This window comes from Stegostoma tigrinum, chromosome 8 (genome assembly GCF_030684315.1).
Source record: "Stegostoma tigrinum isolate sSteTig4 chromosome 8, sSteTig4.hap1, whole genome shotgun sequence".
In the NCBI taxonomy this organism is placed as follows: domain Eukaryota; kingdom Metazoa; phylum Chordata; class Chondrichthyes; order Orectolobiformes; family Stegostomatidae; genus Stegostoma; species Stegostoma tigrinum.
The window spans coordinates 6,295,079-6,313,496 of NC_081361.1; the positions used below are offsets into that span (position 1 = coordinate 6,295,079).

Sequence of the window (18,418 nt, forward strand, 5' to 3'; positions counted from 1 at the left end):
CCGTGCTGACTATTCCTAATCAATTCATTCTTTTCTAGATGATTATAAATCCTATCCCCTTACAACCTTTTCCAACACTTTACCAACAACTGAGGTAAGGCTCACTGTTCTATAATTACCAAGGTTGTCTCTACTCCCCTTCTTGAACAGGGGAACCACATTTGCCATCCTCCAGTCATCTGGCACTATTCCTGTAGACAATGACGAGTTAAAGATCAATGCCAAAGGCTCAGTAATCTCCTCCTTGGCTTCCCAGAGGATCCGAGAATAAATCCCATCCAGCCCAGGGGACTTATCTATCTTCATCCTCTGAAGAATTTCTAATACCTCTTCCTTGTGAACCTCAATCCCACCTAGTCTAGCAGCCTGTATCTCAGTATTCTCCTCGACAACATTGTCATTTTCTAAAGTGAATACTGTTGAAAAATATTCATTTAGCGCTTCCCCCATCTCATCTGACTCCACACACAACTTACCACTACTATCCTTGATTGGGCCTATGACTTTCGTCATTCTTTTATTCCTTAAATACCTATAGAAAGCCTTAGGGTTTACCCTGATCCTATCCGCCAACAACTTCTCATGTCTCCTCCTGGCTCTTCTGAACTCTCTCTTTAGGTCTTTCCTGGCTACCTCGTAGCCCTCAACTGAGCCTTCACATCTCATCCTAACGTAAGCCTTCTTCTTCCTCTTGACCAGAGATTCCACTTCCTTCGTAAACTACGGCTCCTGCACTCTACAGCTTCCTCCCTGCCTGACAGGTACATATACTTATCTAGGACACACAGGAGCTTTTCCTTTAATAAGCTCCACATTTCTAATGTGCCCATCCCCTGCAGTTTCCTTCCCCATCCTCTGCTCCCTAAATCTTGCCTAATCTGATCGTAATTGCCTTTCCCCCAGCTATAACTCTTGCCCAGTGGCATACACCTATCCCTTTCCATCACTAAAGTAAATATAACAATTGTGATCGCTATCACCAAAGTGCTCACCTACTTCCAAATCTAACACCTGGCCAGGCTCATTACCAGTACCAAATCTAATGTGGCTTCGCCCCTTGTTGGCCTATCTATATACTGTGTCAAGAAGCCCTCCTGCACACACTGGACAAAAACTGACCCATCTATAGTACTCGAACTATAGTGTTCCCAGTCAATATTTGGAAAAAATTTTGATAGACAAGAGTCAAGGTTATGTGATGCAATGAAGCTAAGACCAAAACTAATCATTATGTTTTCCCAATGGGAGAGCAGGCTCAAAAGGCCAAATGGCCTGGTCCTTGATCCAACATTCCTTCCAAAGCCACAACCACTTCTGTCTAAAAGGACAAGAGCGGCAGACACATGAGAACAAGTTTCCCTCCATGCCTCACACAATCCTATTTAGGAGATAAATGTGTGCCCCTTCACTGTCAGAGTTAGAATCCTTAAATCCCCTCCCAAAAGCACTGTGGGTGTACCTACTGCAAATAGACTGCAGCGGTTCAAGGTGGCAGCTCACCACATCATGTTCAGAACACTTGGGAAGGGCAATAAATCTTGGACCATCAGTCATGCCCACATCCCATGAATAAAAAAATAAAGGTAGCAATTTCAACTTCTCCTTTAGTATTTACAAGAAAGTTTGGATCAAGGCTAGAATGGGTGCTTCTGGCATTACCCAACTTAAGTATTGATGATCTAATTAATGAAGAGTAGGGTACTAAATTTTTCTAACACTTTACCGATGACTGGCATAACAAACTGGTCAGATGCCAATTAGATTTTTTTGCAGATAAGCCATACCTGGACATTATTCCACATCATCAGGTTTAATGTAGTATCATGATTGTAAAGGAACCACCATTTCATTTCTGAAACTTTGCATACATCCCACACTCCCCTGAAGAAGAAAGTCTCTTTCTGATCTCAATAGTCTGACTGGCATGACAACCAGCTTCATCGTTGGAAACCACAGTTTAACTCAATTAAGAACTTCGACATATCAAATTAAATTGAAAAAGTAATTACACAGGTGTAGAAACAGCAATTATTCTCCGTGGTTATAGTTAGCTTGGAACAAATGATGCCAATACTGTGTCAAACCTCAAAAACAAGTGCCATTCCCAAAGTGGGTATCAATCGGCAAGAGCACAGGATGATGAAGGTTTGCATGCCATTTTGAGATTTCCTTTGTGAAACTAAAGATAATTATCCCCATTGTTTACAGCTAACATAATTAATAGACAAAGTTTGAAAAATAATTGCAAATGTGAAAATGGAATGACTGGCCAGCCTACCTTACAGATCCATCTGCAACATTTGGCACATACAGAGTTATGTGAATAGGAACTTGGCAGCTGGCACGGAGGTTGGCCATGGCACGAAGAGCCTCTGCTTCATTGCGAGGAGAAATCACCTTTGTACAACCCAGGTAGGTTAACTTGTTGAATAGCACACTCTCTTCTTCCTCTGCATTGGGTGATGTAGCTTTAGGTGCAAGGAGTTCTGTTGAAAACATACCCCAAATCAGTCTGATTGCAACAGGGACAAGTTACATCATACTGACATCACAGTGACTGATCTGCTTGCAATTTCCAGGAATAAGAACTAAAAATATTCGAAATACACACCATATCACAGTGAGACAAAATCTGTACCGAGCACAGATGGACTAATAGATTCTGGGAGCATAACCTTTGCTAGACTCTAGACATTCACATAAGACTGCCTACCTAATAAGATTGCCTTGCTTCCAAGGAGCACTATCTATTGAGTGGAACAGGAGACAAGTCCTGAGAAAACCCTCATCAGCAATAACCTCCCTTTGTGACAAGGCGTGATACTGCAGGCATTCTGTTGCATCACTACATTCCTAAACATTAATTTCACTCCCTGAAAGGTCCAAGTAGATAGCTGGGACAGAGCAGAGTGTAGGAAATGAGATCATCTGTAGAAATTTTGTAACGAGACAGGAACTTTTCTATCTTACCGATCATATTTTCAGGGTGAGCTTGCCAACTGGATACATAAATAGCTGAACAGCAGCAGACAGAGTAATGGTGAAGGGTTACTTCTCAGACTGGAGACCTATCACCAGTGGTGTTCCACACGGATCAGTTCTGGATCCTCTTTTGTTTGTCATTTATATTAATGATTTGGATGAGAATATAGAAGGTATGGTTAGTAAGTTTGCAGACAACTGCAAAATTGGTGGCACAGTGGATAGTGAAGAAGATTTGCTAAGATTAGAAAGGGATCTTGATGAAATGGGTCAATGGGCTGCAAAATGGTAGATGGAGTTCAATCTGGATAATTGTGAGGTATTGCATTTTGCCACAAATAAACAAGGGTAGGGCTTATAGAATTAATGGTAGGGCCTTGGGTAGTGTTGTAGAACAGAAGGACCTTAGGGTTCAGGTACATAATTCTTTGAAGTTTTCATTACATATAGATAGGATGGTTAAAAATTTCTTTGGCATGCTTGCCTTATTGCTCAGTCTTTTGAGTACAGGAGTTGGGAAGTGATACTGAGATTGTACGGACATTGGTGAGACTTCTTCTGGAATACTGCATCCAGTCTGGTCACCTCATTATAGTAAGTATATTATTAAGCTACAGAGGGTTCAGAAGAGATTTACCAGGGTGTTGCCGGGTATGGAAGGTTTTAGTTATTAAAAAGAGGCTGGGACTTCTTTCACTGAAGCGTAGGAGATTGAGAGGCAACCTTATAGAAGTTTAAAATGATGAGGGATATAGATAGAGTTACTGGTAGTTGTCTTTTCCCTAGGAAGGGGGAATTTCACGATATGGGGAAATTTTAATGCGAGGAGAGAATTTGAAAAAAGACATGAGGGGCAAATTGTTTACACAGAGGGTGGTTCACACGTGGAATGAACTTCCAGAGGAAGCAGCTGATGGGGGTACAATGACAACGCGTCAAAAACATTATGATCAATACATAAATAGAAAAGGTTTACAGGGATATGGGCCAGGAGCAGGCAGGTGGGACTACTTTAGTTTGGGATTATCGTCGGCACGCACTAGTTGAACTGAAGGGTCTGTTTCCATGCTGTATGGCTCTATGATTCTGTACACTCTACATCCTGCTGTAAAGGAAGAAACATTAGCTATGAGCTGATAAATGAAACTCTCCTATGACCATGACAAAAATGCTTGCTTACAGTATGTAAAGTACTCCATGTTGCTCAACAATATTGTATTATGTGTGAGCACCTATTTCAGAAATGCCCAACATGTAACAGGGGAACAATATGTCACTGATTTCTCAAGCTTTCTGCTCACCCAACAATAGCGAAATACTAAGTGCAGGAAATTCAAATTCCACCATCCATCATGGCAAGATTTGAAACCTAGTCCCCAGAACATTAGCTGAGTTTCTGGATTAATGATCTATTAATAATACCACTAGGATATCACCTCCCCTTTATTCACACCCTCCACCACTGGCGAAATGTAATTGCAATACACACCATCTGCAAGATACACCTTAGCACCTTGCCAAAACATCTGGGACCAAAGATCCCAACCTATGATCTCTAGTACCTCAATAGAAAAGGACAGAAGAGACAAAAGAACACAACCATCTTCAAGCTCCTCTCCAAGTCACATATTATGCCACAGAAATACATTGTCATTGCTTTATTATCACTAGGTCAAAATCCCAGAACCCCCTATGTGAATGACACTATGGGTGTACTCACACTACATGGACTGCAGCAGTTCAGATCACACTCTGGACCACATTCTCAAAGGCTTGGCCATGTCTAGGTCTAGTACGCAATGCCCTTATCTAAACAATGAATGGAAACATTTTGCTAGTACCTGGCCCTCACCGATCCTGCATGTTGCAGAGAATTTTATGCAAGTTACAGCACAGTAACATACCATGCAATCTAACAGATCTGTGTCAGCAATTAGGTCCCATGAAAGCTTCTTGCAAGCTACCTCATCCAACCTCTCCAAGCATATCTTTCTATTCCTTTCTCCCATGCCATGAAGACTTATCTAGCTTCCTGTTAAAAGGACCTACGTATTCACCTCAAATATTCTATGTGGTAGCAAGTTCCACATTTTCAGAACTCTCTGGAAAAGATGCATTATTGGATTTATTACCTTATATGATCAATATTCCTTTCAATTTCTTTTTGAACTGGGTACATCCTTTTTAACCCATGAACACCATGTATTTAGGTCATGATTTTGAAAATGTTGGAACTCTCTCCTGATGGATGACAATGTTTTGAGTGATCTATGTGGTTCAGAATGCAGCACAGTCCAAATTACTGTGTAGCCTCACAGATCCTACAGGGAACACTGCTTTTCGCATCCTTGCTTTTGGACTCATCCACAAATCAAAGCATTTTCTACACCCTACTGAACCTCCATCATTTTAAAGACCTTGATAATTTTAAAGAATCATAAACAGTCTCAAGAAAAAAGCCTAAAGTTATAATTATAATCACCTAAGACTTCTACTGTATTTTCAAATTTGTTTGTACTTCCTCCAGTTCCAATTCATTGTTCCTGTATTATGGGGATTGGAACAATACTCTTGAGTGTGGTCCAATTAAGGTTCTCCAGAAGTTGATACAATACCTCTGAGTTCAATAATAATGATTCCTGAGATGTGGCTCTGATTGCAGGTGCGAAGAGTTTCTTTATGAAGAACAGGAAAATTAACCAGGGCAAAATGAGATTAAGTCTCAATTTGGTACAAAAACTAGTTTAACTGGGTTCAACTTTGAGGCTGTCCTCTTGTTTCAAGATATCAGAGGTTTACCTCAGTGGTCTGTAGAAGTGGATACAGGTTCAAGGTTTACAAGTATCTTTTAGAAAAAGCAAGCAGTCCATCCTTACCTGGTCCAGACAACATGTGACTCCAGACTCATAGCAAGATTGGTGACTCTTGGAATGGTTTAAACTAGCGTGGTGGGGAGGTGGGTACCAGAGCAGTAGGTCAGCACATGGAGTGACTGAGGAGAAGTTAGAGGTTAAGACAAATAAGTCCAATAGGAAAAACAGGCAGGACTAGGTTAATGAACGCAGCAGAACTGGCGATCTGAAATGCACTTATTTTAATGCAAGGAGTAGAACAGGTAAGGCAGATGACCTTACAGCCTGGATTAGTACCTGGAACTACAATGCTGTAGCCATTACAATAATTTGGTTGAGAGATGGACAGAACTGTCAGCTCACAGTTCCATGGTTTAGATATTTTGGGCATGATAGAGAGGGTGTAAACAGGGTGGGAGAGTTACATTACTGATTAAGATGACTGTCACAGGAGCAACAGGACATCTGGGAGGGTTCATCCACCTAGGCCAAATTGGTAGAACTCAGGAATAAGAAACGTGCAATCACTATGATGGGGTTATACTTTTGGCCTCCACTGGCCAGGAGATGGAGAAACAGATAGGCCAGCAGATCATGAAAAGATATAAAAACAACAGGGTTGTTCTAATGGGTGACTTTAAACTTTCCCAATATTGACTGGGGCTCCCTTAGTGCCAGGAGCTTAGATGGGACAGAATTTGTTTGGCACATCCAGAATGTTTCTTGAAACAATATGTAGATAGTCCAAATAGGGAAAGAGGACTTTTAGACCTTGTACTGGGGAATGAATCTGGCCAGGTGAACAAAGTTTCAGTGGGGAAGCATTTTGGGAACAGTGCCCATAATTCTCTACGTTTTAAGATAGTTAAAGATGAATAAGGATAAAACTAATCCTAGAGTGAAAGTGCTAAATTGGAGGCAGGCTAATTACAACAATTTTAGGCAGGAACTGGAGAAATTAAATTTGGGGCAGCTGTTTGAGGGCAAATCCCTCATGTGGGAGACTTTTAAAGGCCAGGTGATTGGAGTTCAGGTCCAGCATATTCCTGTGAGGATGAAAGATAAGGATGGCAATTTTTGGGAGCTCTGGATGACAAGGCATATTGAAAATTTAATCAGAAAGAGAAAGGAAGCATATGTAAGGTTGAGGAAACTAAAATCAGACAAAGCCCTTGAGCAATATAAAGAAAGCAGCAGAACTTAAATAAGAAATTAACAGGGATAAAAATGTCCTTGGCAAGTAGAATTAAGGAGAACTCCATGGCACATTATATGTATATTAAGGACAAGAAGGTAGCTCGGGAAGGGGTAGGTGCACTCAAAGACAAAGAAGGGAATTTCTGCGTGGAGCCAGAGCAAGTGGGTGAGTATTTTGCATTGGTATTCACCAAGGTGAAGGATGTGGACGATAGTAAAATTAGGTAAGTGTATGTTGATATTCCAGGGTATATCGATATTAAGATGATAATGATATTGGGTGTCTTGAAAAAGATGAAGAGGCATAAATCCTCGGGGCCTGATGGGATCTATCCTGAGTGCTGAGGGACACAAAGGAAGAGGTTGCTGTGGCCTTAACAATGATCTCTGAATTCTCCTTAGACACAGGAAAGGTCACAAAAGACAGGATAATAGCAATGTTGTTCCTTTGTTTAGGAAAGGCAACAGAGATACTCGAGGAAAACGTAGGCTGATAAGCCTTATATCAGTAGTAGGGAAATTATTGAAGACGATCATCCTTACGGACAAGATTCGGAAAAGAATGACTTATTAGGATATTCAACATGGTTTTCTGCTGGGGAGGTCTTGTCTCACAAATTTGATTGAGTTCTTTGAGGAAGTGAAGATCACTAATGAGGGTAAGAGCATTGGATGGTGTCTATATGGACTTTACTAAAACAGTCAACAAGGCCCTTCACGGTACTCTGGCCCAGAAGATTAAGTCACATAGGATCCACAGTTAGCACGCTGGGTATAAAAATTGGCTTGATCATAGAAGCCCAAGAAGGGTAGTTATGGAGGGTTCTTTATCTGACTGCAAGTCTGGGATAGTGGTTTTCAGCAATGATCAGCGCTGCAACGTCTGTTGTTTGTTATATATAAATAATTTACATGAAAATTAGGTCGTCTGATTAGTCGGTTTGCAGACAACGTGAAAATTGGTGAAATTGTAAACAATGAGGCAGGTTGTCAAAAGATACAGCAGGATTTAGGTCAGTTGGAAAGGTGGGTGGAACAATGGCAGATTGAATTAAATTCAGTCAAGTGTAAGGTGATGCATTCTGGGAGGACAAATGCAACAAATAAATACAGTAAATGGAAGGACCCTGAGAAGTACTGGTACACAGAGGGATCTTGAGGTGAAAGTCCACAGCTCCCTGAAAATGACAACACAAGTAGATAAGCAGTGTCCAGCATGCTTTCCTTCAACAGTCAGGGCTTTCAGTATAAAAGCTGGCATGTCATACTGCAGCTGAATGAAACTTTTATTAGGCCAAATTTGCAGTACTGGTCACCACATTACAGGGTCGTGATTGTAATGAGGTCAGCCAACTGGACCTCATCGAAATTAGCTCCCTGATTGAAGCTGTTAATCTGAGAGAAATTCAAGAGGAGTTAGCCTGGAAATCCCGACAGTGACTCAAGACATCATGAAGTCTCAAGATATCAGCTCAAATATAGTAAGGTAACCTGCTGCAGGTTACCATTATTGAACCCTCACTATCAAATTCATAAGGTTACTTTAAACAAAAACTGAACTGGACCAGCCATGTAAATACTGCAGCTAAAAAGGAGCAGGTCAGAAGCTAGGAATCCTGTAGTGATTATCTCACCACCTACCTTCCCCAGGCCTGCACAACATCTATAAGACAGAATCCAGATGTGTGATGGAGTGCAATAGACAATAGATAATAGGTGCTGGAGTAGGCCATTCAGCCCTTCAAGCCAGCACCACCATTCATTATGATCATGGCTGATCACTCACAATCAGTATCCTGTTCCTGCCTTATTCCCATAACTCTTGATTCCACTACCTTTAAGAGCTCTATCCATCTCTTTCTTGAAAGTATCCAGAGGCTTGGCCTCTACTGCCTTCTGGGGCAGAGCATTCCATATATCCACCACTCTCTGGGTGAAGAAGTTTTTCCTCAACTCTGTTCTAAATGGCCTACCTCTTACTCTTAAACTGTGTCCTCTGGTTCTGGACTCACCCATCGGCGGAAACATGTTTCCTGCCTCCAGAGCGTCGAATCCCTTAATAGTCATATACATCTCAATCAGATCCCCTCTCATCCTTCCAAACTCAAGTGTATACAAGCGCAATCGCTTCAATCTTTCAACATATGATAGTCCCGCCATTCCAGGAATTGACCTCGTGAACCTATGCTGCACTCCCTCAATACCAAGAACGTCCTTCCTCAAATTTGGAGACCAAAACTGCACACGATACTCCAGGTGCGGTCTCACCAGGGCGCTGTACAACTGCAGAAGGACCTCTTTGCTCCTATACTCAATTTCTCAATAGCCAATGTAGTTTTGGAAAAGGGATTGTTCCACGTATCCTACAAAGAGGAGACATAGCTTGGGCCCATGCGGGTATCCAAGGCCACCCCCTTTGTCTGTAGGAAGTGGGAGGAATTGCCGCTATTCCCAATTCCTTCGCCTCTGCCACAACCGCCCCCGAAATGAGGCACCCAACTCCCGGACACCTCAAACGCCCTCATCCCCCAAGGACCGCAACTTCCCCCCCACGGAGGCCAAAAACGCCCCCGACCACGCCTCCTGCACCCTCCACAACTCACCCCTCACACCCCCTGCTCGCAACAAGAACCAAAACAGAATCCCCCTCGCCCTCACACACCACCCCACCGACCCGCTTCCCCCGACACTGCCACCATCCGCAATCCGACTCCACCACCAAAGTCATCCCTCCCTCCCCAACCCCACCGACCCCCGAAGGTCCAGTCCCCCCCACGACTCCCCCATCTGCCCCACACTCCCCTCCCAGCCCCATCACCCCCCGGCACCCATCCCCACAACAGCACGAAGCGCCAGACCTGCCCCACACCTACCCCCGCCCCACCCCCACCCCAGGCCCCAAGAAGACCCTCCACACCAAACAGACGCTCATCTGCACATTGGCCAATGCAGCACACTGCATCCGCCGTACCCGCCGCGGCTTCCCCTTTCCACACCGGGAGAACCAAGCGGAGGCCCGGGAACCACCCCGCAGAACACCCACGGCGGGCCTGCAACAAACAACTACACCCCCTAGCCGCAAACCACCCCAACTCTCCACACCCCACCCCCTCCCCCCGCAACTCCCCGGACGACACGTCCATCCCGGGCCTCCCGCACCGCCACAACGGTGCCGCCGAAGCTTCACGAAAGCCAGGACAAAGCAGTCCACTTTATTGGTACCAACCTATAAACACACATTTCCTTCATCACCAACTTTCAGTAGCTGCAGGGTGCACCATCTACAAAATGCACTATAGAAATTCACCAAGGCTCCTTCGACGGCATCTTTGAAATCCATGACCACTGCCACCTCACAAAACAAGGACAGCAGATACACAGAAACACCACCAGCCCAAAAGGTCCCTTCAAATCACACACCATCTGACTTGGAAATATATCATCATCCCTTCACTGTCACTGAGTCCAAATCCTGGAACACCCTCCCTAACAACACACTTGCAGTGGTTCAAGAAGGTGCCTCACAATCATTATCTCAATTAGGGATAAGCAATAAATCCTTGCCCTTCCTCAGCTGATTAGTGAGCTTGCTCCATCTTGAACACCACTTGGAGGAAGATCTAAGGGCACAGGCTGCATCATCACATAAGGGAGTTCAATGTCCATTAGCAAGATTGATGCAGTAGCACTTTTGGTGACAAATCTGGCTAAGTACTTAAGGACATGTTTTCCAGACTTGTCTTTCAGTAAGGTCTGAAACCCACAACAGAGGAATACCTACTAGATACTTTTTCATCAATCCACCGGTCACAGATGCAACTGTCCATGCCAACACAGGTAAGTAATGACCTTGAAAAGATAAAGTCCCACCTTCACACTAAGAAAACTTAACATAGTGTTGTGCAGCAACTGTATTAAGCGTTCAAGAAAGTAGTGAGACAGAAAGCAGGAAACTACAGGCCAGTTCACCTATATCTACCATCAGACAAATGTAAGAATTCATTATTATAAAGGTAATAGCAGCATATTCAGAAACATGATTTAGTAGAAACAAACTATGCTTGACTTTATATTTCATTTCAGGATTAAAAATGGGGTGGATAACAGAAAACCGGTCGATGTCGTGCATTTGGAAATTAATAAGGTAATGAATAAGATGGCACGTAAATATTTACTCCGAAAGACCAATGGTGATAGGTTGATAATATCCACATGAATAGAGGACTAGCCAACAAACAGGAAAAGAAGACAGAATAAGTGTCTGGCAACTTGGTAAACTCGGCAAACTCTTAACCAGTAGGGAGCTCCAGCGATCAGTGCAGGAACTTCAACTATCTGCAAATTATGTTAATGACTTAGCTGGTTGACAATACGAAGATAGGGAACAAAGTAAGAGTCTTCAAAAGGGTATAGATAGGTGAAAAGAGTGGGTATAAAACCTGGCAGATGGAGCATAATATGGGAAAATATGAGTTTGAGCTTGTCCACATTGGCAGAAATAGGAAAGTAAAATATTGTTTAAATGCAGAGAGCTTTGCGACAAATAGATCTGGCCATCTTTGTACCTGAATCACAAAAAGGTTAATATGCAAGTCAACAAGTAATTTGGATAACAAGTGGCCTTCATCAAAACAGGACTGCAGGATAAAAGTAGGGAGAGTCTTGACACAGCCGAATGTGCAATGGTGTGAATATATCTGGAGCACTATATACAATTTTGGTCTCCTTACTTCACAAGGTGTAGTAATTGCAGTGAAAGCACATTTGAGAATGTTCTAGCCTGAATTTGACTCCTAGAATGGGGAGTTTCTTTTACTAGCAACGATGAACAATGTGGGTTTACAGTCGTTACAGTTTAAAAGAACAAGACATCATTTTATTGAAACATGTAAAATCCTGAAGTGATTGAACAGGATGTCCCCTGCAACCACCCCACCTCAGGAGAATTTAAAACTAGGGTACAATTTCAAATTAGGGAGTCTACCATTTAAAATGGAGGTGAGGTGTGACATCTATTCTCAGAAGGTCCAGCTACTGAATGCTGAATCATTAAGTCAGCAATATACTTAATGAGCTGGATGGATTTTTAATTGACAAATGACTCAATGGTTATTTAAGGATAATGAGATAGAGAGAGGAATTAAAGCCACATCTTATTTCTTACGTTATATCTACAGCATTACCACCATGCTAAATGGGACAGGTATAGAAAAGATCTAGCAACTCAAAACTGAGTGTCAATGAGGCACTGTGGGCCATTAACAGCAACATAACTGTATTCAACCTTAAATTGTAAATTCGCACCCCAGCATATCTTTCACTTTACCAATGCCATGAAGACAAAATTAATCCTAGGATCAGCACCATGCGAAGCCAACTTATCACACTACTTGTATGTCAAACAATGGAATCTGTATGTGATGCAGGTGACTCCACAATGGATCAGATAATGCATACCTACTCATGAATGGTGATGGACAACTAAACAGTTGAAGAAAGAGGCAGCTCCACAAATATCCCAATCCACAAATATTGGGGCAGCACAATACAACAGTGCAAAAAACAAGGCTGGAGCATTCGCAATGACCTTCAGCCAGAATTGCCAAGTGGACGATCCATCTCAGCCTCCTCCAGAAGTCCCCAGCATCAGAGATACAGTCACACTGCCAACTGCATGTGAAATTAAGAAACAGCTGAAGGTACTGGATATTGCAAAGGTTCTGTCAATATCACAGTCATAGCGTTTGAGAACTGTGTGACAGAACCAGGTGCATCACTAGTCAAACTCTTCCAGCACAACTATAACACTGGCATCTACTGGACAATGTGGATAATTGCCCAGATATGTCCAATACACAAAGTGGGAAATATCTAATCTGATAAAACTCCATCACATCAAGTCTATTCTTGATCATTAACCAACAAATGAAAGTTGTCATTGAAAATTTTATCAAATGGTACTTACACCACGATAACCTGTTCATTGATGCGCAATTTCAGTTCTGCAAGGGCCACTTGGCTCCTGGCTTCAATGTTGCCTTGACCCAAACATGAAGAAGAGACCTGAACTCTTAATATGAGGTGGCAGTAACTGCCCTTGACATCCAACCAGAATTTCACTGAATTGAAGTCAATGAAAATCTAAGAGAAACTTTTCAAGTGATTGGAATCATGCTGAATACAAGTATTTGCTGTTGAAGTTCAGATATCTCAAACCCAGCACACCATTTGGAGCAGCACAGTGGCTGAGTGGTTAGTACTGATGCCGCACGGCACCAGGGATCCGGATTCAATTCCAGCCTTGGGTAACTGTCTGTGTGGAGTTTGCACATTCTCCCCATGCCTGCATGGGTTTCCTCCAGGTACTTGGGTTTCCTACCACAGTCCTCTTTCAGATGTGCAGGCTAGGTGGATTGGCCATGCTAAATTGCCTGTAGTATTCAGGGATGTGCAGGTTAGGTGGGTTATAGGGGAATATATCTGGGCTTCTCGGAGGGTTGGTGCGGACTTGTTGGGCCGAAAGGCCTGTTTCTACACTGTAGGAATTCTATAAATTCTAATTCTCTAATTGCAGGAATCCCTTAGTATATTCTAGTCTCCTCATCGTAAGGTCAGAAGTGAGGATTTTGGCTGATGACTACACGACGTTCAATTCCATTTGTGATTTCTCAGACACTGAAGTAGTCTACTTCCAAATGCAGCAAGACATGGGCAACATTCAGGCTTAGATTAAGAGGCAAATTACATTCACAGAACACAAGTGTCAGGCAATGGCCATTTGCAAGGGAAACTCCAAACATTTTCCGCTGCTATTCAACTGCATTACCCTTATTGATTGTGATTGATTCAACATCCTTGGAATTGCCATTGAGCCAGGTAAATATTTTGACTGCAACAGCATGCCAGAAACTGGGCATTCTGAGGCAAGTAACTCATCTCCTGTTCTTTCAGGTTTGAAAATAAGCAGACAGAGATGAGGAAACATTTTTTCTCAGAGGATAAAGACACTTTGGAATTCTCTTCCTTGAAAGAATATAGAATCGTTAAATATTTTAAGGCAGAGGTAGATAGATTCTTGATTACAAGGGGGCTGAAAGATTTATTGAATAGCAGAACAAGTTCAAAGGGCCAAGTGCATTCAGTGTATTTTTTGTGGCCGCAGCCCTTTGATTGGTTAGGCTACACAGAATTGAAAAACTGTAGTGAGTAGCAGAGAGTTAAAACATTTACAGACAGAAGGGTGTGCGCGCGCACACGCGCATTGGGAGAGGAGGAAGAGAACCTGAGGAGCTTTAAAGAATGAGTTAGGACGCAAAAAGAAGGACAGTAGTCATCCTGAGATCAACCACTTTTCATCACTGCGAAAATCAGAAGGACTGTAAGGAAAATAACGTTTGATTTTTGATGTTCAGAACTTTTTTTATATATTCTTTTCAACCTGTGATGTTTGTACTATACAGTCCACCTTTCATCTGTCTTAATTGTGATTGAAGGCATGAAATTGGGTTTTGAATGTATATGGTTTAGCTAGTTTAAGTTGTATAAATCAGAAATGGTCTCGTTTCACTTCTTTTGTTGGAATGAAGTGTGTTGCAATAAATAAGATTAATTTCCATTACTGAAATAATCTGCTGTGAATTGTATTGGGCCCTAAATAGGAGTCAATCAGACAAACTGACCGTCTTCATGGTCTCACTGAGATTTTACACATTTACAAACTTTGGGACAGCTTGTTCAACAATGGGACACAATTATCGGTGCTCTCCTCCCAGGTAAGTCATCAAATGGTCTAGATTTCTTTCCATTTTTTATCCCTTCCCAAAAGGGCCAATCATTAAACAAATCTACCAGATCTACATACTCAATTAACAATGGACAGAACCTTATTCTGTTGGCGAGATTGAACATGAGCTGCCCAATATCAGCATGTCCAAAAACCAAAGTTTACAAAGTTTGCAAGGAATTATTAAAATCAACCTGTGTGTTTTCCTATGTGGGATGGTGGTATCATGATAATGTCACTAGACTAATCCAGAGGCCCAGTTAATGCACAGGGTACATGGGCTGACATGTCATCCATGGCAGCTGATGGAATTTTAATTCCATGAGCAATCTAGAATTGAAAGCTCATCTCAATAATGGTGACCACAAACATACTTAATTATCCATCTAGCTTACTAATGTTTGGAAAAAATGTGCACCATCCCTATCTGGTAAGAGTAACATGCAATGTGGTTGACACTTTGTTGTTCTCTGAAACGGTTGTTCAGATCAACATAAATTCAAAATGAACAGTTAATTTTGGCCTTGCCAGCAAGGCCATGCATGAAAGAATTTTGTTTTTAAAGCATACTAGGTTGAATAAAGAAAATGCTTCCATATTAATTTCCCAGAAAGTGAAGGCCACCCTACATTTCAAGGTGGATTGATCAAAAGCTAGAAGTTAACGACTATCCTGTGATACGAGGAAATCGATGAGAATCACCATGTTTTCAAAGGCGGAGGTATTAGTGTAGGTTTGGGTGGATCACAATACACTTTAAGGAATGTGTTGTTATATTATTCAACTCCACATAGACCATACAAGCATGGCTCAGGCATTATTAGGCTACTCTCAATCACCAGTAAAATGATGAAAGGTGTCATCAACAGTGCTAAAAAGCAGCAACTGTTCAGCAATCTGCTCAGTAATGCCCAGTTTTGGTCCACTAGAGCTACTTAGCTCCTCACCTCATTACACTCATTGATTAAACATCGTCAAAAGAGCTGAATTCCAAAAGTGATGAAGTGACAGTGTGGCATCAAGTAGCTCGAGCAAAATAGTAGTCTCTCAGTGAATAGGGGGAAATCACTCCACTGTTTGGAGTCATACCTGGCACATAGGCAGATGCTTATGATTGTTATAGGTCAGTCATCTCTCCTCCAGGACAGTTCTGCAGGAGTTCCTCAGTGTAGTGTCCTTGGCCCAACTAGCTTCACTAAGGTTTTGGAGTAGATTTGTAGCTCAGGTTGTGGGTGTTGAGGTTGGTTGGCTCATCGAGCTTGTTTCTTGTTTCGCAGACGTTTCGTTACCCTGCTCGGTAACATTCTTAGTGCAGCCTCCAATGAAGTGTCAGTATGTTTTCCCGCCTGGTCCCAACCAGCGTCAGCTAGTTCATCAATGACCTTCCATCCGTCAGAAGCTCAGGCTTGGGGACGTTTGCTAATGTTTGCACAATGTTCACCAACATTGACTACTCCTCAGACACTGAAGTAATCATCCTTTAATGCAACAAGACCTGGTTACTTTCCAGGCCTGGGCCAAAAAGTAGCAAGTTACATTCATGCCACACAAAACAATAAGAGGACAATCTAACCTTGACATGCAATGGTTTTATCATTATTGAATTACCACCAACAACCAACCAGAGGTTATCATTTACTAGAAATTGAACCGTACTAGCCATATAAATACTGTGGCAATAACCGTAGCTCAGAGGCAATGAATACTACAGCAAGTAACTCACCTCCTGCTTCCCAAGAGCCTGTCCACCATCTACATGGCACAAGTCAGACGTGAGATGGAATACTCCGCCACTTGCCTAGATGAGGGGAGCTCCAAAACTCAAGATGCTTGATGCCATTCAGGTCAAAGCAGGCCACTTGACTAGCATCACACTCGTAAACATCCCCTCCCTCCACAACGACACTCAGTAGCAGCAGTGTGTACACTTCCATCGATAAGGATAAGAGCAGCAGGGCATATGAGAACCCAACACCTCCAAGTACCTCTCCAAACCACTCATCATCCTGACTCAGAAATATATTGCTCTTCCTTCACTGTCACTGGAATTCTCGCCTTAACAGATATTGTAGGGTCCCTACATCACATGCAGCATTCAAGAACACAGCTCACCACCATCTTCTCCAAGGAAACGAGGGATAGGTGATAAATCCTGACCCAGTAAGTGACGTGTACATCCCATAAGTGAGATTTTAAAAAAGTCTAGCACGATTGTAACTTAACAAATAGGCAAAGAACAAGTTTTGTTTTCTACTCTTGGCACAGTAGATTGCCATCAGATTACCTTAAATCTGGGGACACCTTAACTTACCCTTCCCCAGATTTGTCAAAAATTCAAGATCTATGTGAACCAAGCATTAACTCAAGCCTATGGTGCTTGATATCTCACAAGGAGGCGTGTGAGCACACTAAGAACCAGCATTATAGGACATGTTTACGCCAAGGGATTATTATCTTCCAAGCAAAAGCCTGTGGTGGAATCGAGATTCTGTCCTGCAACAGGTTTTAAGATTATTCTGTTAAATCATTTCATATAAACATGAACAATTGCAAAATTAACTTGAAAATTTTTTTGAATTCTATGAAGAATCTCTCTCTTGGGGGAAATGATCAAGCAAAATATACAAAATTGCCTAAAGGCATTCTTTGCTGACTGCACAGGAATGATCTCCTTCCTGGTTGTGAAATATCAGAGGCAAGCAGTAACTTGCAAAGCCTTATTTCATAACTTGATATAAAATTCCAACAAGCTTGGCTCTTAACCTGAGTATGTAAGCAGCATTCCAAACAGGGAGAAGGATAGCTACCCACACCCATCATGCTGGGGTCATAAAGGTGGTAAACATTCAGCACTGAAGTGAAAAACAAACAGGGGATTTCAGAACCACTTTTAAGAAAATGTTTGCAAAGACACATGTGCCCTCATTTTTCACATTTAATTGGCTTTACAAATCCCTTCAAGCAATTGGTGTAAATCTATTTTCTCATCAATAAGTATCTGTAAGTTCTACACCATTTGAGTATTTTCAAATTGCACACAATACTCTACCAGTGGTCTAACCAATTCCAGCATAATCTCTGAAAGAACTGCGGATGCCATAAATCAGGAACAAAAACAAAGTTGCAGGAAAAGCTCAGCAGGTCTGGCAGCATCTGTGAAAGAAAAAACAGAATTAACATTTCAAGTTGTCAACTCTGTTTTTTCCTTCACAGATGCTGCCAGACCAGCTGAGTTTTTCCTGCAACTTGGTTTTTGTTCTAGTATAACCTCCGTGCTGTTAAACTCTATGCCTCGGCTAATAAAGGCAAGTATCCCACATACCTTCATAATCACTTTCTCCACCCATCCTTTTATCTGAAGGTACTGGTGTACATTCAAACCAAGGTCTCTCTGATCCTCGCTGCTACCTGGGATCCTACCATTCATCATGCGTTCCCTTGTCTTGTTTGTCTTGCCCAAGTGCATCACTTCCAATTTATTTGGATTGACATACATTTGCCCCTGATCAGCAATCTGACCAGTCCGTTTATATCCCCCTGTAATCTAAGGCCATCCTCCTCACTATTTTTCATGCCAATTTTTGTATCATCTTCAAACTTAGTG

The 18,418-nt window shown here is 42.2% G+C and overlaps 1 protein-coding gene across 3 annotated transcripts in view; it reads right to left on the reverse strand.

Moving 5' to 3' along the window:
* Positions 1–18,418, reverse strand: part of rabgap1l (RAB GTPase activating protein 1-like) — a 444,915-nt gene that overhangs the window by 393,816 nt on the left and 32,681 nt on the right. For all 3 annotated transcript variants that reach the window (XM_059647710.1, XM_059647711.1, XM_059647709.1), the window contains one exon: positions 2,279–2,486. In XM_059647710.1, the coding sequence (XP_059503693.1) occupies positions 2,279–2,486 (208 nt within the window). The remainder of the gene's footprint in view (positions 1–2,278; positions 2,487–18,418) is intronic.